General features: G+C 41.4%; 1 protein-coding gene across 1 annotated transcript in view; it reads left to right on the top strand.

Moving 5' to 3' along the window:
- Nucleotides 1-441: 441 nt before the first annotated feature.
- The window catches only part of LOC124613370 (chondroitin sulfate proteoglycan 4), a 553,335-nt gene continuing 530,795 nt past the window's right edge, over nt 442-22,981 (top strand). Inside the window, exons 1-2 of the mRNA XM_047142070.1 lie at nt 442-472; nt 523-686. Of these exons, the coding sequence (XP_046998026.1) occupies nt 442-472; nt 523-686 (195 nt within the window). The remainder of the gene's footprint in view (nt 473-522; nt 687-22,981) is intronic.

The raw sequence follows: 22,981 nt of genomic DNA, 5'->3' as shown, positions 1-22,981 counted from the left end.
CGAAACAAGAAAGAGGGTGCCACGGTATGACATGCGGATTGGCGTGCCAATCTTTAGAACAAAAGCGCTTTCCTTTGCGGCAGGATCTTCTCGTGAAATTTCAGTCACCAACTTTCTCCTCAGAGTGTGAATTTTTTTTTTTTTTTTTTTTTTGCGCTCATCTACGTAGGAAGGAACGATCATCATAAAATAAGAAAAAACCGAGCTCACACGGAAAGATCAAGTGTTTGGTTTTCCTGCGCGCTGTTCGAGAGTGGATGGAATTGTGAATTGCAGAGTAATAGCATAGATCTATATGAAACTGTTGTAAATAAAGAAATGCTTCCTCTCTCCACTATGTAAGTGACGGGAACTGCCCACACCTACAAATAAGAGAACGCAGCACATTTTCCTACTGTTCACTAAATCAGCCTATCTTGCTGTTAGGAGCTTAGAAAGGCGATGCGTGGAGAGAGAGAGAGAGGAGGGGGCGGTGCGTGTGGTGCGGTGGCTGACGCCGGCCTGGCTGCCCTGCTGTTGCAGCGTCCTTCTACGGGGCGAGCTACATCGCGGTGCCGCTCCAGGACGCTCGCAGCACCACCGAGCTGGAGATGCGCTTCCGCACGCGGCGCGCCGACGCCATGCTCTTCCTGGCCGCCGGCCGCATCGACTACTGCCTCGTCATCCTCGAGACCGGCAGACTCAAGGTACGGTACGCCACAGCAGCCACCGCCTTAGACTGCTTCAGGACGCCAGGCCGGCCTCTTTCTGATGCCAGAGTAGCAAGAATTGCACAAACGTAAACAGATTCAGTTAAGGCGACCACACTCTGCCTATCTAAACCATGTTAATTTAGGCAAGTATTTGATCCATTTCTGAAAAAAGTATTTGATGCAGGACCTTAATATTTTACTGTATGTTACATGATGCTAATAGAGTCAACTGTACTAAAATCAACTTTATCCATTTCATAGTTTTTAAGAAATACTTTTTTAAATTTATTAACAAAAAATATTAAGTTTTTTCTGCAGAAAATATTTTTTGTGAACTTCCCAATGGGGGAATATTAATGAATGTAGTACCAGAGGTGGCTTCTTATGTTATGCAGAGTCTCTGAAAATTTCATTCACTTAGCTAAGTTTCTGATATATAGGGGAGTGTTGTTGTTGTGGTCTTCAGTCCTGAGACTGGTTTGATGCAGCTCTCCATGCTACTCTATCCTGTGCGAGCTTCTTCATCCCTCAGTACCTACTGCAGCCTGCGTCCTTCTGAATCTGCTTAGCGTATTCATGTCTTGGTCTCCCTCTACGATTTTTACCCTCCACGCTGCCCTCCAGTACTAAATTGGTGATCCCTTGAAGCCTCAGAACGTGTCCTACCAGTCGATCCCTTCTTCTAGTCAAGTTGCGCCACAAACTCCTCTTCTTCCCAATTCTATTCAATACCTCATCATTAGTTATCTGATCTACCCATCTAATCTTCAGCATTCTTCTGTAGCACCACATTTGGAAAGCTTCTATTCTCTTCTTGTCTAAACTATTTATCGTCCATGGTTCACTTCCATACATGGCTACACTCCATACAAATACTTTCAGAAACGACTTCCTGACACTTAAATCTATACTCGATGTTAACAAATTTCTCTTCTTCAGAAACGCTTTCCTTGCCATTGCCAGTCTACATTTTATATCCTCTCTACTTCGACCGTTATTTTGCTCCCCAAATAGCAAAACTCCTTTACTACCTTAAGTGTCTCATTTCCTAATCTAATTCCCTCAGTATCACCCGACTTACTTCGACTACATTCCATTATCCTCGTTTTGCTTTTGTTGATGTTCATCTTATACCCTCCTTTCAAGACACTGTCCGTTCCGTTCAACTGCTCTTCCAAGTCCTTTGCTGTCTCTGACAGAATTACAATGTCATCGGCGAACCTCAAAATTTTTATTTCTTCTCCATGGATCTTAATACCTACTCCGCACTTTTCTTTTGTTTCCTTTACTGCTTGCTCAATATACAGATTGAATAGCATCGGGGAGAGGCTACAACCCTGTCTCACTCCCTTCCGACCACTGCTTCCCTTTCATGCCCCTCGACTCTTATAACTGCCATCTGGTTTCTGTACAAATTGTAAATAGCCTTTCGCTTCCTGTATTTTACCCCTCCCACCTTCAGAATTTGTAAGAGAAAGGGTCATATGTATTGAAAATTTTAGTTTGCGGGAAATTAACTTTAAAGAAAAAACTTTTGAAATTTGTTACTTACAGTGAATTACAATTGTCCTGCTGCATATGATGGCCCTTCTTTGGCCTTTAGCAGGTGTTCTAACTTCTTTTTCACCTTCCTGGAAGTTTGTCTTGCTTTCTTGGCCGTATTAGACGCCGACCTGTCTGCATCGGCTATCTTCACTTTATCGCAATGTCGCAGCCCAGTGATCACATTTTCACCAGGATTAATTCCCAGCTATTTTAGTACACCAAAACTTGCCAGTATTACCGCAATTGAATGTAATAACAGCAACATGAGCTCCTAGTTTCATTGTATGCATGCCTACAAACACAGTTTTAGGAAGGAGTTCCAAATTATGCTCTTGAAACATTCGTTTGGGTTCTGTGTCTGCCCATACAGACATTTTCTTAGAAGGTCAGGATGAGCCAAGTCTCTGAAAATAGGCTTAACTGCTGTAATAACTGCAGCAGGAAGAGAATGCTAGTGAGAATAAGATTCTCCAGCTCCTTAGTCCAATTGTATTTGCACCACGAATTTTCTCCTGATGGACACAATCCATGAAATGGCTTATCATCAGTAGAGGACTTATGGGAGAATAAGGCCCAGACATCTCTCTTCATTGCCTCCAGATTTTCTTTATTTCTCCTAATTGTCCGCCCATAGTATAACCGTAAGTTTTCTGTAACAACTACTCGCAATCCCACTTGAACAAAACTAACCGCATGTTTGAAGGCGTGTTGTTTACAAACAGCAGAAACAAAAGAATACCTACCGTTGCAGTCCAAGGTTAGCCAACACACTCGGGAGTAAAAAAAATCTCTAACGTGCAATGTAGGGGATATAAAGATCTAAAATATATGCCGAAAAGTGGGTGACAGAAAAGTGAGCGTCGCACATAAACACACGTGGTAGGAAAATGGTCTTTAAATGCTAGAAAAAAAAAATTTTCAGCAAAACTTTTCAGAGTACTTAAATAAAACCTTGATCTATCGAAATGTGATGAAAACGGAAAATCGAATTTTTTCGACCTGGACCACGGTGTGGTCCCCTTACGTTACTTTGTCTGTGAGGTTGAAGATCATCAGTGCTGATCGTTCGACTGTTTATTTATTTTTTGGTTGTTGGTAATTACCGAATGTGAAGGAAACTACTCTTCGTGCACTGACGCATTCTAGCCTACAGCTCAGTGCCAATATACATGAGGATATTTAACAGGGTAATTCGTGATAGGTGACTCATCGCTACCAATTTCCTATAGTTTCCATAAAAATGGAATATTGTGAGGACGGTCAGACGCTCAGAACTTCGAGGAAAGTAAATAACTTCTGCGAATCGATGCGCAGGTTGTCCATGACTGAAGTTCCAGTTTAAAAACGCCCAGAATGTGAACAGAATATCGTTGACGCTGGGTGAAACGTCGAAAGGGGGAAAACAATGAAAATTTCCCCAACAGATGGCGCTCTAAGCATCAGAATGTTCACTCCAAAAGACGTGCGACATACACCTACCTCTCAGTCTGCGTCCGAGATGCACAAAATGACTGTCTCTATGAGCGACCTCTCGCTTTTACAAGAAAGATGGCTGTGTACCAGTAGCTCTGCAGAAGTTCTGAACACTGAAGGGTGTGAAAAAAAAAAGGATTGGTCTGATGTCTGCTAAGGGTCTGGAGAAAATGATTACAAAATTCGAAAAGACAGGTTCTTTCGAAGTTCATTGTGGCAGAGGAAGGGAAGATGTTAATCTGACATCTGTCAAAGATGTGGCCACAGCATTGGAGGAGGGATTAACAAACGCACATTGTATAAAATCCTACAAAACATAGTGCATTGCTATCCATAAAATCACCCACGTCAGGAGTTGCTTCCTGCTGACGTGTACAGCAAACCAAACGTTCGCCGTGGAATTTCTTGCTAGCACAGAGGTGGAAAATGAAAGGCCATGGAATATTCTGTGAACAGACGAGTCCCACTACCTTCTCCAACGACATGTCAATAAGCAGAATTGCAGGTTATGACGAACAGAAAAGTCCGCACACACAACAACTTGTACCACGTCAAAGGCTGCCACGCTGAGTGGCCGCGCGGCTTGAGGCGCCATGTCACGTACTGTGCGGCCCCTCCCGCCGGAGGTTTGAGTCCTCCCTCGGGTATGGGTGTGTGTGTTGTCCTTAGCATAAGTTAGTTTAAGTGGTCCGAAAGTCAAGGGACCGATGACCTAAGCAGTTAGGTCCCTTAGGAATTCACACACATTTGAACTGGTTTTTTTTTTCTCCAAGGGTGACTGTATGCTGCAGATTGAGAGCATCACTTATCGTAGGTTCGTATTTTTCTAGAAGAAGAGTCCCGCGGGTCCTGTTTCCTGTACAGCCACTGGTAAAAGCTATGAGTTTCTTCTGCGCGCGAAAGTCATTCCAACCCTTCAACGCAATGGATGTGTAGGTAGGACCATTTTTATACAAGATGACGCTCCTTCGCACATTGCACTGCCAGTGAAACAGCCGCTGCAGTGACGTTTCGGGAATGCTATAAGTATCAGCCGTCATTTCACTACAGCATAACCGTCCACAGCATTTGATGTCAATCCCTGTGACTTCTAACTGTCGGGTTATCCCAGTGCTCCAAACACAAACGTAGCTGAACTGAAGGCACTCATTGTGCTGTGCATTCTGAACGTGGCCACCGACACACTCCGATCGGTTGTGGAGTATGCTCTTTCTCAATTTCAGCTTGTGGTAGAAAACGGTAGACAGAATATTGTATATGTTGCTCGCCAGCCATCGAATTGTCTTTTGTAGCCGATCCCATTTACGTTAAGACGCTATCTGTTAATAAAATTTTCCTCAGTTTAATTTATTTATTTATTTGTGCGTGGAATCATACACGCATATTAACCCGGCCCAGGGTGCTTAGAGCCCCCTTTTCCAAGCGCACTTGGGTAATTCCCAGCAGGCGCGTCCGTGTCGCGGGGGGGGGTCCGGCTTTCGAGCTGGTGGAAAAGTTCTGCTGGGGACCCAGTATCGCGGGGTATAACGCGTTACCCATGCCCAGGGTTATGGGTGAAGACCACATCGGCAAGGAAGGCGAGGAAGATGGACTTCGGTACGGCGGACTTGGCGTAAGTGGCACCTCATTCCCAGAGGAACCCAAGGGAGGGATAGACAAGTCCCTGAGCCCAGAAAGGCAATCGTCTAGTGGAAGAAAACCATGAATGAAAATCACCTGGTCCTCCAAGTTGGGGGTTTAGGCGTTGGACCTGCACTCCACCCTAGCAAAAGAAATCAAATGAAAAACCTCTCAATTTGGTCTCGGAACGGAATGGATCAAAACGAAGACAACAGGCACGAAAAAGGACAGTGAGAATTGCAACATGAAATATACAGGGAATTTCTACAAAGAAACGTGAGGTCTTTAAAGAAATAAAGCGCCTTTATGTCGACATAGTGGGCCTAACAGAAACCAAAGTGGAAGGGCATGGTATAGAAGAGACAAGTGATTACATGTACATTTATAGTGGCGTACCAAAGGAACAACAAGCCCAAAGTGGAGTTGCCATTGCCATAAAGAAACAACTCAAGAAAAACCTAACCACCTGGGAATATGTCAGTGATAGAATTCTGCAAGTACAGATGAAAATAAAGTGCCATCCTGTGGTGATTATTGTGGTCTATTCACCAAACAACGACGCTGATGTAGCAAAGAAAGACTTATTCTACACTCAACTGACAAGATCTCTTGAAAATATAGGGAATCGCAAAGAAGTCATTTTACTAGGAGATCTAAATGCCAAAACAGGATGGAAAGCTAATGACAATATGGTGAAGAAACCGTAAATGATAATCGTGAAAGATTGATAGAATTCTGCATGCAAAATGACTTAAGAATTATGAATCGATGGTTCAAGTTTATCAAAGACGCAGAAATTCAAGCGGAAGCCGAACCAGAGAAAGCAAATAATATTCAATATAATTTACAAAGCCTTGACCATAGTTCTATCCGCTTCTTGTACCAGTAAAGGCTAGCAGAAAAACTTGCTGCCATTGAAGAAACCTCTACAGATAAGATGTATGAGATGGTTAAAGAAGCCATCCATAACGCAGCTTATGATGCACTGGGAAAAAAAGAAATCCAAAAGAGTAATAGAATATGTGATGACCGGTGGAACCACTCGGTACAAGAGAAGGTAGAAAGTAAGAAGAAAGCTTGTAATAAATGGTTGAACTCAAGATCAGACAATGATTGGCTGGAATACAGAGAGCGGAGAAAAGATGCAGAGAAAACAATAATTAAAGCAAAAAACGAAGCCTGGCAGAAACCCAGTGAAGACATAGAAAAAAGCATGGGGAATACACGAGCAAATAAAGCCTGGAAGGTATTAAAATCTATGAGAACACAGAATAAAGATAAAGCAAATATAAACCTCATTAGTATACAGGAATGGGTACAACATTACCAAGGACTACTAACTGAGAACAGAGCTGCATTCACTGAGAACCCACCAGGCATTGAAATCAGGAATGATAATATACCACCGATAACCCCAAAGGAAGTCCAAATTACAATTAATGCTATGAAAAACAGAAAGTCGCCAGGTCCAGGATCAATTTATATAGAACTGGTTAAAGGAGCACCGTCAAAACTCTTTGAGATATTGGCAGTGATTTTTGACAAATGTCTTTGAGGTGACGAAGCACCAAAGGAGTGGAAAAAGGCAACAATTACATCAAGGGCAACAGGAGGAATTGTACAAACTATCGTGGTATTAGTGTGATGCCATCCATGGCTAGAGTCTGTGGCCGTATCCTAAAAAAGAGGATAAAAGAAGAAATAACTGAATCTAAAGAAAAAAATGGATTCAGATCTGGTCGCTCCTGTACTGATGGAGTATTTACCCTCAAAAACCTAGTGGAGAAAAGGACAGCAAGGGGCCTTACAACCCACCTTGTCCTTGTACACCTCCAGAAAGCTTATGACACAGCTCCACAGAATAAGCTGAGGACAAGTCTAATTGATAATGGTGTGTCACCGAGCTATATGAGAGCTGTCAGACTCCTCTATCAAGGTTGTACGGCAATCGTTAAAGTGAGAAATGAACTACCTCAAGAGCTTGAGGTGACAAAGGGACTACGCCAGGGATGAACACTTGCCCCTACACTCTTTAAGATCTACCTAGAGGAGGCACTAAAATCATGGAAAAGGAAATGAGGAGGAATGGGTGTCCCTATAGACGACGAGGTCTTGCTCACTCTATTTTTTGCTGACGTCCAAGTGTTAGTAGCTGGAGTTGAGGAAGATGCAAATTATATGCTCCGCAAATTAAAAGAAGAATATGAAAATTGGGATCTTGTCATAAACGTATCTAAAACAGAATATCTGAAAGTGGGAGAAAATACTGTTAACGACTTACAGCTCGGTTCTGATACTGTTAAAGGGTGTCATAATTTTAAGTACTTGGAAGTGACACTGTCGTCCAATGGTAGAAGTATGGATGATGTAAACAATAAAAGAGGCCAGGGCAAGCGAGCCATAAAACAACTAAATGGTATTCTCTGTAACAAAAACATAACGTGCTGAACAAAACACACCATCTACCACACAATTATTGAAAGTAGCACAACATATGGTGCAGAGTTGTGGGAACTAACTCAGAGGCAGAAAGATCACCTGCTGGCTGTCGAGATGGATTTCTGGAGACGGAATTGTGGATACTCCAGACTTGATCATATTAGAAATGATAGGATCAGAGAGGTTATGAATGTCAAAAGCACAATCCTAGACTTCATAGAAAGGAAGCGCCTACTCTGGTATGGTCACTTACAGCGTATGCCAGACACAAGATGGCCAAAACGGGTATGGCAATGGACTCCACATCAAAGAAGAAAGCGCGGTAGACCTGCGAGATGCTGGAATGACGACGTCAACGAAGCAATGGCGGCGAGAGGTCTTAATAAAGGAGACTGGAATGATCGTGAACGATGGAGATTGGGGTGCGAAAGGCGGCGGCAGCCGTAGAAACCTCGCTCATATATATATATATATATATATATATATATATATATATATATATATATATATATATATATATATATATATTCTGCTGCCTCAGTAATATGCTGTTCAAATTTGTCGTCATTCTGAGCACTGGTTCTCTTTCTACAACGTTTATAAAGTGGAACTTTAAATATGAACATCCTATACTGCACATCCTCCACAAATATCATCCAACAAAGAGTGTGAGAAAACTGCAGTCACAAGCGAGAAGACACTTCAGCTGACTGACCCATTGAACTTCGTACAAGATGACAATGTAAATTATCAGTATTTTAATTTGCGCTCTAAATATCTTGTCGAAGTATGGGTCATTTCTGCTTGTTGATCAGAAAATTTGACCGCTTCTATATTACGGTAGTTAGCGCGGCTAGCTTATGAAATGAGAACACTGGAATCGACTGTAGTTGTAAGTTCTGTAACAGGGTTCTCTATGCCTCAAACGTCAAATGATAAGCTACTTGGATATGTAAACAACATAAACGATAAACGCAGATCGCCAAATTGAAATCTACAAGCCTACACCAGCCTTGTACCCGTATAACATACATTCACTCACCAATAAAAGAAATAAAAATACTACATACTTGCTTAAGAAACCAATGATGTGTTAGTTCGCAAAATGGTTCAAATGGCTCTGAGCACTATGGAACGGAGCCGCTATGGTTAACATTTTCATACGATGGCACCAATATAAGTCACTGAGAAAAGTTTGCCTTTTTCTCTATGATAATGCCACAAAAGTGTTATGATCACTAACATGCCACCACACGAGAGTACTATAGCACCCTCTTCTGCAGAGGCAGGTTGAAGCACCCCATTGTTCGTTGTAATATATAACTTGGAGTATGGATATTCTAACTTTATTTTGTTGTATTTTTTAATTCGTCGTGCTTGGCCTGTGTTTGTAGGCACATCTCCAAGGAATCTTAAGAGCGAAATCAAACTACAAGCGAACAATTCTGGTTAACTTAAAGGACAGTTAATACACTGAAATGCGAAATATGACCTGATTACCATTAATAAGAAGAGAAATTTGTTAACATCGAGTATAGATTTAAGTGTCAGGAAGTCGTTTCTGAAAGTATTTGTATGGAGTGTAGCCATGTATGGAAGTGAAACATGGACGATAACCAGTTTGGACAAGAAGAGAATAGAAGCTTTCGAAATGTGGTGCTACAGAAGAATGCTGAAGATAAGGTGGGTAGATCACGTAACTAATGAGGAGGTATTGAATAGGATTGGGGAGAAGAGAAGTTTGTGGCACAACTTGACTAGAAGAAGGGATCGGTTGGTAGGACATGTTTTGAGGCATCAAGGGATCACAAATTTAGCATTGGAGGGCAGCGTGGAGGGTAAAAATCGTAGAGGGAGACCAAGAGATCAATACACTAAGCAGATTCAGAAGGATGTAGGTTGCAGTAGGTACTGGGAGATGAAGAAGCTTGCACAGGATAGAGTAGCATGGAGAGCTGCATCAAACCAGTCTCAGGACTGAAGACCACAACAACAACAACAACCATTAATAAGCATTTATCAGTCATTGTCTGTTACGTAGATGCTGTCGATTCTGTCAAAAGCCAGATGTAGTGGGCTCGTGAAAAATACTGTAACGCCGCTGCTTTAAAATTTCGTTCCACCCTTGCGCACCTGCCATGACTGATGTTAAGGGATTCCAAAATCAACTCCGAACATTATAGTGAATTTTTCTTATAACAGTACTCTCTGAAATACAGAAAAGGAAGGATATGGTTTGTATCCCGATTTAAACTAGTTGACTGCTAATGGGAGGGATAGTTCCCGCCAACAATACAGCAATAGGAAACTAACACTATCGGCTCTTACTACGTTGCCACTTCCAATGGGCAGTTGTTCCTGCCAGATCTCGGTTGAAATGTTGCAGTAAGTATTCGTATAACGTTTGGTCTTGCGTGCCCTTTAATGCGTGACGTAAGTAAGCTAAGGAAGGGCACAGCTGAGGCACTGTAGACTATAGAGGCTAAGTCAATTTCAGAAATTTTACCGCATTTTTGAAGGACGTAGACTCTTTAAGCTTTATACTTATTACGAGTTTCATGGTGACAAAAAAAGCCATCTTCCGTAGCTTATGCATAATAAAATAAATACGGTACCAAACTGCCGGAAGCCCCGTTGTCGCGCCGGAATTTTAGGAATCAATGGAAAATCTGCTTGAGTGATTTCAGTAGTTTTCGAGACATAACGTTATAAGTTTGAAACAAATTCTCGTACGCGAAATTTTACACCTTTCAAGACATTAAAGTAACTCTGGTCCTTGTTCAAATGGCTCTGAGCACTATGGGACTTAACCACTGAGGTCATCAGTCCCCTACAACTTAGAACTACTTAAACCTAACTAACCTAAGGACATCACACAGAACCATGCCCGAGGCAGGATTCGAACCTGTGACCGTAGTGGTCGCGCGGTTCCAGATTGCAGCGCCTAGAACCTCTCGGCCACAACGGCCCGCTCTGGTCCTTGTTGAAACTGAGAGTAGCTGTCTAACACGCTTAGAGGCAAATTAGATATCTACATCGCACGTAAATTTCAGATTCTCTTCTGATTTTTGCATGAGACGGAGACATTAAAGCGATTTTCCATGACGTGGAGAGCAGGTACTACGGTGGTTGCCAGCAGACAAACATTTGTCATAACAACGCTGCAAGCTAGGATCCCAGATTTCATGTCCCAACTAATTTAAATCACACTGTATTGATTAAGAGACAGGATTCAAATTAGGGTATGGTGATTTAGGCTTAGTGCGTATTCCCCAATTTTCTATAAGGTTAAATCGCGGATAATTTATTTACAAAATATGACTAAACTTCCGTAATCAATGCTTGCGCTCCCTCTGTAGTGACGTCTCTGTTACTTTCTTTTTAGACTAGTTTTTAGACATAGTTTTCCTTCCTTAGATACCTAGTGAGGAGGCCCTCAGTGGTAAAGAACATGTCATATAGAAAGAACAAATTATAAAAAATATACAAGTTTAACGTCATGTCAGGAAAGAAGAAATCACGGTAACGGACTGTTCTCACAGTTTCTTAATTGTACTTCTGTGCACGAAAGTTGTTTGTGGTGTTCAACTTTCAAAGAAAGATACGTACACGCATCGCGAGTACATTCGACGGTACTTTGTTGTACACAGCTGAGCAAATAGTTTCTTACATTAGTCATGGCGTACGGGGTTCGGATAAACCTGTAAGGGTACATATGTACTCTTATGTACATAGACGATAGGAGCATGGTAAACGTTTCAGTAGCTGGATCTTTTTTGCCCTATTTAGTAACTCCATAATTGTATAGATTTCACATTAGAACGTACTGTTATACAAAGTGTTTGGGTATTGCTGAAATTACAACAAAGGAGATGCAGGACTACCGGAAGACCAAGTTGTGTAGGTAGCACAGTCATTCATTAACATAACTCACTTCAGAAACCGTGCCATTTGATGTGTGTGGGTTTGTAAAGTAAAACGTTTTCCCTCCTGCTGAATTATAAATTCCTTTGACCGCATCACGTTTTGTTAGATTCGCTTTGATTACCACTGTCACTTTTCCTCACAAAAAGGGGTGACAAGAGAATCGAGGCGTGAATGTCAGCACCTCTTTAACAGTGCTCTGGTCTTTTAAATATTATAATTGCATATATGTGCAAGCCGGCTGCTCAAAAGCTAAAGGGCGTTTCGCGATGTACATGATGCCACATATTTCATCTAGCTGTCTGCTGGCTCGTTATTACAGCTCCTCTTTGATTTTTTTTCTCCTCTGTCTCTGTCTCTCTCTTTCTCCCTCAGTCACACTCACTTTTGGCTTTTGACTTTTACAATATACTCATGTTCTGTGAAAAAGTACTTCAAGCAGATTGCATTTCTACTGACAAAAACATAGTTATACTTACTATGCAAAAATTGAAACTATTTACACAACCGCACCCTAGTTGTAAGCACCGACACCAAATAAAGACAACTCAGATCCGTTAGCCTCAGGCGACGAAGTTTAGCTACTGGGAAAATATGTCTTGTTTAGAAATACTCGTACATGTGTCTTGGTAGCTCCAAAAGTGAAAGCGGACTGCATTTTCACGGCTTCGTAGCTCGATCAGTGTTCAAACCTGGGACATTTTTTGCCACTTAACGCGACTTTAACCACGTCTTTAACCAGTGGCAGTTGTGTAGGAGAATTATCAAGCTGTTCTGTAGGTCAGATTATACTTTAAAGACTGACAAGGTAGGTTGGTTAACTAAATACGTGGAATCTAAGAACATTTCCCTGTCAGTTGGACCACGTACCTCTCTAATGTTAAAACCAACTTTTCTGTTGATTCTAACCTGAAGACTTTTACGAACGTTTGTATTCAGTAGGCATTCTCGTAACTCTATAACACACCAAACGTTAGTGAACAAATGCTTCGGTCACAATATTTAATGACTTCTTCAAAAGAAAACGAAGTTACTTGCACTAGTTGGTGCAAGGGGAATAAGAAGGCAAACGTAAAATTTTTATGTTCATTCGGTGTTGTGGTCATTAAATGCACAACGCTAAAATCGAAACTGATCTCTGCCGAGGCGTTGTGCAGGTAACATCATATCATTCGACTAATGTATTGAGGCAAAGTGTGCAGAACTAAAATCGGTATGGTCGTATGTGAATTTAAACCTATAGCGTGCACTTATAGTGTCCTAACTGTTCTTGCCAGAAACGTTCAGTGTGTGCGAACAACAAATTCCACATTTTTTCGACCGAAACTCTCCGAGAAAACAATACATTGAATTATTTATTGACTGTTCCTCGTATTTCGCAACTTTTTTCGCTTTCATTCTTTGCAGGTGCCATATGCCCACCCCCAGTATATGAATAGAATGATTTGTTGATATCCATTAAAAGATACAATTTTAAATATTGGATCTGAAGCTGAGGTCAGTTTTGTTTGGCTGACACAGGAAAATGCTTCTAGCATGTCATGAGCAGTTAAAGTATACTATACAAAATTGCAAGTGACAACAGAAGTTGTTATACTGTATGTTATTTTAGCTTGTGAACATAATAGGAATTGAAAATGGTTTCACAGAGTGATTTTTTATTTGAAGGAAAAACCAAACTACGCCTACATAACGGTGAATAGAAATGAAAAATGATGTACCATATTTATGAAAGCCAGTATTTATGAAGCTTGAAAGATCATAATTCAAAAGCACTCACCTTTACGCGTGAACATGCGGAGCACAGAAATCCGTATTGCATGTAAACCATTTCAAACGTTCTTCCATCCAAACTCCTCACGGCATTTTCAAGACAGTCTGAAGGTAACAACATAAAACACATTCATATATAAGCCAACAATAATTTCATGGTAGCTTAAACAGTAACCACGGCCTCTTCTTATAAGGTGGTCATCAGCAACAGTACTCCGGAAAAACAGAAATCGGCATATGCTTCATATGAAAACTGGTATTCACAGTAGCAGGAATTCCTATGGCCATTTTATTGTAAATCCTAAGGCACAAGTTGGAAGAACGTAGAACTAACTCATTCATGCATAAAATTATCACTTTGTAAGGTTTCCTTTGGGCTGCTTCGTCTAAAGGAACCACGTGGATCGCAAAATGAATGGAAAGTGTCATTTGTGTACTAATCGAAAGAGATCAGTATCTTTGGTAACAGTAATTTCTCCGGCAGCGATTTTTGGAGAACTGAATGTGAGTTTTACTCGAGCCTCTTTCGACGTCGGCATATATGCATGTGCCTCTTGCGGCCAAAGGTGGTCTGCGAAGGTCGTTCCTATACCAGGTGTAGAAGTATGAAACTACAGTTCCCCTACAGATGCTTCTAGCCGTCAGTGAGACTGCGTCTGCAGGGCCATCTGCTTCCTGTAACTGCTGGCGAAGAATGTCAACATACTGTAACCCAAGTTCCATACATTGGTATCTGTTTCAAACCAGTAAACATGTCGAGTTTTCTGCCTACGAACTACGACTTGCGGACAGCATTGGTTTTCTGCTATCAGTTGAAGAAAACGCCTGCAGAATCGCTTAGAATGGTTGTCGAAGCATTCGGCGAACATGCTCTTGGGAAAACACAGTGTTTTGAGTGGTTCAAAAAATTTAAACTTGGGATTTTGACGTGAGAAACGACGAGCGCGGGATACCACCAAAAAAATTGTAAGTCAACGAATTTCAAGCGTTATTGAATGATGATATCATCAAACTCAACAGGAACTAGCGAAACAATTGAATGTGACGCAAAGGCCGTTTCTACTCGGTTGAAAGCTATAGAAAAGGTACAGAAAGTGGGAAAATGGATTCCGCATGAACTGAATGAAAGACAGCAAGCAGTTAGAAAGACCACTTCTGAAATATGCTGCTCGCCAGACTCAAAAGAAAGTTGTTTCTCCATCGAATAGTGACAGATGATCAAAAATGGATATATTTTGACACTGCTAAGCATCGTAAACCATGTGCGAATCCAGGCAAAACATCGACATTCACAGCAAGACCAAATTGCTTCGGAAAGAGGACTATGGACTGTGTTTGGTGGTATCAGAAGGGTGTCATCCATTATGAGCTGCTAAAAACTGGTGAAAACGTTAACACTGATCGCTACCAACAGCAAATGATCGACTTAAATCGGGCATTATGCGAAAAACGACCGGAATATGGAAACTGGCAACACAGAGACATATTGCTCCATGATAACGCCACATCATACACAGATAAACGGGTCAGGGAAACGATCGAGGCGTTCCGTTGGGAAATACTAGGGCATGCGGCTTATTCTCCAGACTTGGCTCCGTCCGATTAACATCTCTTTGCATCACTGGAACACGCTCTCACTGAACAACGCTTCAGTTCGTACGAATTGGCTCGCTGACTGGTTAGCTTCAAAAAAGGAACTGTTTTTTTTTTTTTTTTTTTTTTTTTTTTTTTTTTTTTTTTTTTTTTTTTTTTTTTTTTTTGGCGCAGCATTCATACCCTGCTGGAGAGGTGGGAGAAATGGAGATTATGTTGAATAAAATATTGTTTATCAGTTTCAAACAACACACGTCTAATTATTGCAATCAAATTCCGGTAAACTAACTGCATAAAAGATATTTAATTTCTTTACCGATTTCGAGCACTTAGTTTACCTTCTTCAGAAGGTTGTGCCTATTGCATATCAGTAAAGAAACAAAATTTCTTTTATGCAACTGGTTGCTTTTTATTTCATTATACGCGACTACAGTTACTGAAGATACATAAAATACCATACTATGAAACTATGACTTTATTTGCCAGTTAAACCGCTGGTTAATAAAGAAAAAGAATGGGAATTCTCACCTGCAGATTGGTTGTACTTTCTGCAGACACCGTTTCTACGTGAATCGAAAAGTCACATTGTATTTTGTTCCATGTCACTTCTTCGGAAACTTTTCCCACAGGATTGGGTTCTTGTATGATCAGTTAAAGGGATTGAAAGCAGAAGGAAATTTCAGAAATAACAGAGTGAGAATATTCATTTTAAGTTTACGTTGTAGTAACCTTACGTTTATCGCAACATACTTTGAATCTCTCGGTCTAAGATGACGTGTTATTTGAGGTCACCCGTCCTAGGGACGTGAGCGGCTACTTGTGATGACAGTAGTCCAGATGAGATATTCAGGGCTCTGCGGTTGGAGACAGTACAAAACTACTTCGGAGGTAGATATGGTGTTCATATAGAAATGAGACTCTGGGTTGGCTTTTGATCTGCTTTTAATGGTTGTTCAAGTGTTGACATGAACATGCCGAAGAGCACAGATACTGATTTATCACTTGAGTCCTAAGACCCATGTGAAACATAGACGACGCTTGCAACCTCATCTTATTATTGGATGCTCTAACCCATTACTTGAACAAATGGCCACTCCGGCCGACAACTGTATTAGGAATAGGGTACACTCCTTAACGTATGGCATTTAAGGCAACGAATCATGAAGTAAGCCACTTTTTATTGCTCAAATCGAGCCTTTAGGTTCAGTTATATTACGTTGGTCCATAAGTTGGTAGCGTTTTTGTTTCTCATTTCGGTATTCCGATAGCTATGGGTTTATTTATAGCTTGTCATTGTTTCTTTGTAGTTCACTGTTACTATTTGAGATTACAAATGGCCATTTTGTCATTTGGAGATAGAGAGTGGAACTCTGGACGCCAGAAAATGGAGTGCCAAGTGGAGAAATCGGAACATTTCCGAGATATTCTTCTCTAAGAGTTCAGTAAAAGGGTGAGAACAGCGGAGGCACCCAGGCACATTTGCACCTTGTATGGGGAAACGCCATGCGGCAGAGCACGGCGAGAAAATGGTTTTCTTGTTTTCAAGAGGATCGTTGTGTCCACGTCCAAGAAGAACTTCGGGGTTTGCTGAAGAACGTTTAAAAGCATTAATCCATAGTGATGCATGTCAGTGTACTTGAGAACTGTCGAATCTGATGAACTGTGCTATTTCACCATTGTGCGACATTTTCATCAAAAGGGGAAGGTTAAAAAAAACCGGCGTTTGGGTACCGCAAGCTACTGGTGTCTCTATGCTAACATAAGGCACATAAAGGAACGGTTTAGCCCAAACAAAGCTGCAACTTCCCGTACAAAGACCTGCGTGCATCTTTCAAGAGATAATGCTACGCATCTATTCTAACAGCATGGTGTCCCACTAATTACTTCGAGATGTAACAACCATTGCTGACATTAATTTTCAATAACTGAGACGTCTTCCAGACTTTCTCCAAGAACAACAATCAGGAAGACTGCCTTCTAACACACTATACAGGAGTAGGGTTGGAAGGTCATGCCCCATCTACCTTATTCACCAGATATCGTGCCCTCAGATTTTCACCTTCTTCGCTCTCTATCGAACAGCCGTCAAGGAACTTCCTTTCCTAATGGAAATGCGCTCTGAAGAGGACGAGTTCTTCGTCTCAAAACCACGAGATTTCTACGGTCGTAAATTCGCAAAATTACCCCGGTGTTGACAGATTGTTGTAAATAGTGAAGGATAAAATACTACTGATGACTAAAGTCTCTGTTATATGTATGTGTTGAGTCTGTTGTACATGTGGAAAAACGATACGAACGTGTGCGCCATCTTAATACATCACAATGAAAGTGACAACCATATCTACGAACTGGTATGCAAAGGTGCAAAAGAAACCACTAACTAAAGTCTAGAGGTACAATGAGGCAAGTTTTACAAACCTTTTTCACAGAAGTTTAATTAAGTGTAATTCTTCTCACTCACACAGTTTCCTCTGTTGGTAATCACACGAGGCACTGATCTCGATGTACGTTAGGGACAAACTTTGTTGCTGGCTGGAACTTTTCCCTGACAGTCGATTAGTGGCCTGCGTTTGGGCCTGTTTTAATTATAGATCGCACCTAACTGCGTCGCTTTTTGTGTGCAATTCGCAATCCGGGGAGCACGACATGGGTGGTTTCTTAATGCGTATGACCATATACCGAAGTGACGAAAGCGTCTGGTGCTTTATACCTCGAACTAAGTTACAAGGACTGCTGCTAATATTTACACCCAGACGATTTTTATATTTTTCAGGCAACCTTTCATGATTAGGTTATTACACGTTCTATTTAAGCTGATGATAATCTATTTACTTGAGTCACACAGAAAATACATCTTTATTAAAACCAAAATCGAAAATCAATTTAAACCATTGGTACAGATGGTTTTCTATTCTGAAAATAAAATTACAAAATAATAAAACGGTACGAACTATTACTTGCATTAAAAGCTTCGACCGACAAGTAAGATATCAGACGGGCTGCTTCACTTATACTTGAAACGCAATTTTGAGTCTATCACACTACATATTCATCCATTGTTTCATCAATACGTATAGTACATCGCTCAGATTGGGATTTTGTGTCACATTTTGTCGTGATCAAGTATAGTCTTATATTCGAAACATGCTCGAAATCTTCTTTGCGAAAAAAAATATGCTGTGAAAGACCTCGTGTTGCCAGTGTGACGTCAAATGATGGCATCATCACTGAGAGGCGACCTCGTGTTGTGGCAACTCTCGCAATGCTTAGTTTATGCTGCAAAATGTAAGTAATTTTATGTATGTTCTCATAATGTTATGTGTTCACTTGTGTTTTATTCATTGATACACATCCTTCGTCCCCTCTTTGAGTTTCGTAGCGTTTTTTCTGTACTTTTATTTATCTAATCATTGCGGACAATGCATGGGAACCGGACATACACTAGTAACAGTATTTTTATTTATATTACTGTGACACATGTGTAATAAAGTGTAGATGTAGTTGCGTGAGTAAATGTCAGACCATAATTCCCAAGGTTTTGGATTCAATTCCAGTTCAGTATTTATGTATTCGTCTATGATATTACGAAGTTTCAGGTTGATGAACGTGTCACTTATTAGATTCAGCAATCCATACTAATAGTATAAATGCGAAAGTAACTGTGTCTGTTGCGTTTTCACGACCAAACCGCTGAAACGATTTCATATTAAATGATTATAAGGGCGATGTACTTGAGGACAATATTATGGAAATGGAAGAGGATGTAGATGAAGATGAAATGGGAGATAAGATACTGCGTGAAGAGTTTGACAGAGCACTGAAAGACCTGAGTCGAAACAAGGCCCCGGGAGTAGACAACATTCCATTAGAACTACTGATGGCCTTGGGAGAGCCAGTCCTGACAAAACTCTACCGTCTGGTGAGCAAGATGTATGAGATAGGCGAAATACCCACAGACTTCAAGAAGAATATAATAATTCCAATCCCAAAGAAAGCAGGTGTTGACAGATGTGAAAATTACCGAACCATCAGTTTAATAAGTGACGGCCGCAAAATACTAACGCGAATTCTTTACAGACGAATGGAAAAACTGGTAGAAGCGGACCTCGGGGAAGATCAGTTTGGATTCCGTAGAAATGTTGGAACACGTGAGGCAATACTAACCTTACGACTTGTCTTAGACGAAAGATTAAGAAAAGGCAAAGCTACGTTTCTAGCATTTGTAGACTTAGAGAAAGCTTTTGACAACGTTAACTGGAATACTCTCTTTCAAATTCTGAAGGTGGCAGGGGTAAAATACAGGGAGCGAAAGGCTATTTACAATTTGTACAGAAACCAGATGGCAGTTATAAGAGTCGAGGGGCATGAAAGGGAAGCAGTGGTTGGGAAAGGAGTGAGACAGGGTTGTAGCCTCTCCCCCATGTTATTCAATCTGTGTATTGAGCAAGCAGTAAAGGAAACAATAGAAAAATTCGGAGTAGGTATTAAAATCCATGGAGAGGAAATAAAAACTTTGAGGTTCACCGATGACATTGTAATTCTGTCAGAGACAGCAAAGGACTTGCAATAGCAGTTGAACGGAATGGACAGTGTCTTGAACGGAGTATATAAGATGAACATCAACAAGAGTAAAACGAGGATAATGGAATGTAGTCAAATTAAATCGGGTGATGCTGAGGGGATTAGATTAGGAAATGAGACACTTAAAGTAGTAAAGGAGTTTTGCTATTTAGGGAGTAAAATAACTGATGATGGTCGAAGTAGAGAGGATATAAAATGTAGACTGGCAATGGCAAGGAAATCGTTTCTGAAGAAGAGAAATTTGTTAACATCGAGTATAGATTTAAGTGTCAGGAAGTCGTTTCTGAAAGTATTTGTATGGAGTGTAGCCATGTATGGAAGTGAAACATGGACGATAACCATTTTGGACAAGAAGAGAATAGAAGCTTTCGAAATGTGGTGCTACAGAAGAATGCAGAAGATAAGGTGGGTAGATCACGTAACTAATGAGGAGGTATTGAATAGGATTGGGGAGAAGAGAAGTTTGTGGCACAACTTGACTAGAAGAAGGGATTGGTTGGTAGGACATGTTTTGAGGCATCAAGGGATCACAAATTTAGCATTGGAGGGCAGCGTGGAGGGTAAAAATCGTAGAGGGAGACTAAGAGATCAATACACTAAGCAGATTCAGAAGGATGTAGGTTGCAGTAGGTACTGGGAGATGAAGAAGCTTGCACAGGATAGAGTAACATGGAGAGCTGCATCAAACCAGTCTCAGGACTGAAGACCACAACAACAACAACAACGTACACGATATAATATAATGTATAGATCTGCACTCGATATGCAGATGCGTGCACGACAGATAGATTTGCACCATTGCCCATAGCCCTCCGCCCGCAATAATCCGTATCCTGCGTTGAGTAGTTGGGAGGAGGGGGGTGGCGTGTTGAGCGACCGCAGTCGCAGTTAGCGACTGGTTATGATCAATGTGGCACGCCCACTGAAAATTTTGCATATCACCATTTCCTGTTTATCGAGAACAGCTGGCCAACCGAGAGAAGATTTCCAGAACTGATCCAAACTGTCACTGTCAATTATGTTGGCCTCTTATTTTTCAGATAACCAGAGGTTCCTCCACCACATCAATGGTTATAATAGAAAACTGACGTATTATACAAATAATAGTCAGGATCAAAATGAGTTCGTTAAAAGTATTAGTAAAATGGACTACCGTCTAAAGCGTTCTGCATATAACAACGTAAAATGCAACAACGTCTATTAGATGACAATTAATAGCTGCCGACAGGTGTTGTCCCGATGGGGACAGCTGAAAATGTGTACCTTGACCTGGACTCGAACCCGCGATGTCCTGCTTACATGGCAGACGCTCTATTCATTTGAGCCACCGAGGACACAGATGAACAGCACGACGGCAAGGACTTATCCCTCGCACGCTTCCCATGAGACCCACATTCCCAACTGTCCACAGTCTACACTCGTAATGTTCGTAATAGATATTTGCCCAGCTACTTATTACTCGCGCACACTAAGGTGACGATTCCCGTAACAGGTAGGGCAACCTGTGCGCATTCGCACAGACGAAGGTCAATGGCCGGGTAGCCATTTTAACTGTTCTCGACAGTAACTGTTCTCGAAAGAACAGATTCCATTGATGACCGTGCAGCTTCTCTAGAATAAATGATGATTAATTGAAACCCTCAGCTGCCGACAGGTGTTGTTGATGTACCTCGATGGGAACAGCTGAAAATGTGTGTCTATTAGCAAATCCGATTTAACTGGATCATCCGTGACATGAGCAAGAGGGGTCCCACCACAGGGCACTGGATGCAATGGCCAGCAAACCATCAGGTGTTTCATCAAGTTTCTGGATCGCCGCCAGATGACGACATCTAGGCTAAGTACGAGTATTTGGTATTTAGACAACGCCAAGCGTGCAGCAGAACAAACGTCTTCCGCTGAAACCCATAAAAATTCGTGAAATATTCTGTACGCTGTGGAACTGGATGGCCCAGAACATCTGTTGGACGTAGTGAAAAAACAATCTAGATTTCATCCACTCTTTCGGCATTCTACAGGAAACTACGGTGTGATATCCACACTTGAGCCAATACGTGGAGTTTATAACTGTGAATGAGAATCAGCGGAAAGTACACTTCATGGAAGCGAAAGTGTTACAACATGAAACACCATCCCAATAGTTGTGAAACTCTGCGGAGATGCTATTCACTATGCCTGGTATATGAACCCAGACCTGAGCGCAGGCTGTGTGGAAGGAAGTGGGTTAGAGGGTCTCAGGAAACCACAGAAAGGACGTCCGTCTAAAAAGGGGCAGGTAAAACATATTAAGGTAATTGTAAAAATGATCGATAATGTAGTTGTAAAATTGTCGTAGCTGTATTGGCAAGGTTAGGTTAGGTTAGTGTTGTTTAACGTCCCGTCGACAACGAGGTCATTAGAGACGGAGCGCAAGCTCGGGTTAAGGAAGGATGGAGAAGGAAATCGGCCGTGCCCTTTCAAAGGAACCATCCCGGCATTTGCCTGAAACGATTTAGGGAAATCACGGAAAACCTAAATCAGGGTGGCAGGAGACGGGATTGAACCGTCGTCCTCCCGAATGCGAGTCCAGTGTGCTAACCACTGCGCCACATCGCTCGGTCTATTGGCAAGGAACCAGAGCTCCAAGCCCTAATAGAAAGCTCTGAAGCTCAAACAGTTATAGTACGGAAAGCTGGCTAAAGCCGGAAATAAGTTCAGAAGAAATTTTTCGAAACGACCTAACAGTGTTCAGAGAGGATAGCTTAAATAGAGTAGGTGGTGGGGTATTTATTGCTGTCAGAAGTAGTTTACTGTATAGTGAAACTGAAGTAAATAGCTCGTGCGAAATAGTATGGAAATAGGTTATACTTGACAATCGGACTAAACTACTAATTGGATCGTTTTACGACCCCCCCCCCCCCCCCCGACAGATATACTTGCTGAACAGTTCAAAGAAAACTTGGGTCTCATTTCAAAGAGGTACCCCACTCAAACGATATAATCGGTGGTGACTTCAATCTACCGTCGATATGATGGAAAACTTATACTTTTAAAGCCCGCGGCAGGCATAAAACTTCATCCGAAATTGCACTGAATGCTTTCTCAGAAAATTGTTTTGAACAATTAGTTCATGAGCCTACTCGAAGAGGGAATAGTGGCCAAAGCATACTGGACCTCTTAGCAACAAATAATCCTGGACAAGTAGAGAGTATCATGACGAATACAGGGATTAGCGACCACAAGGCATTTGCTGCTAGGCTGAATACCGTAACACCTACAACCATCAAAAAGAAACGCAAAGTACATCTATTTAAAAAAGCTGTTAACGCCTTTTTAAGAGACAGTCTCAACTCATTCCGATC

The sequence above is a fragment of the Schistocerca americana genome, chromosome 4 (genome assembly GCF_021461395.2).
Source record: "Schistocerca americana isolate TAMUIC-IGC-003095 chromosome 4, iqSchAmer2.1, whole genome shotgun sequence".
In the NCBI taxonomy this organism is placed as follows: domain Eukaryota; kingdom Metazoa; phylum Arthropoda; class Insecta; order Orthoptera; family Acrididae; genus Schistocerca; species Schistocerca americana.
The sequence above is the reverse complement of the archived record's forward strand: the minus strand, read 5'-3'. Positions and strand labels throughout refer to the sequence as shown.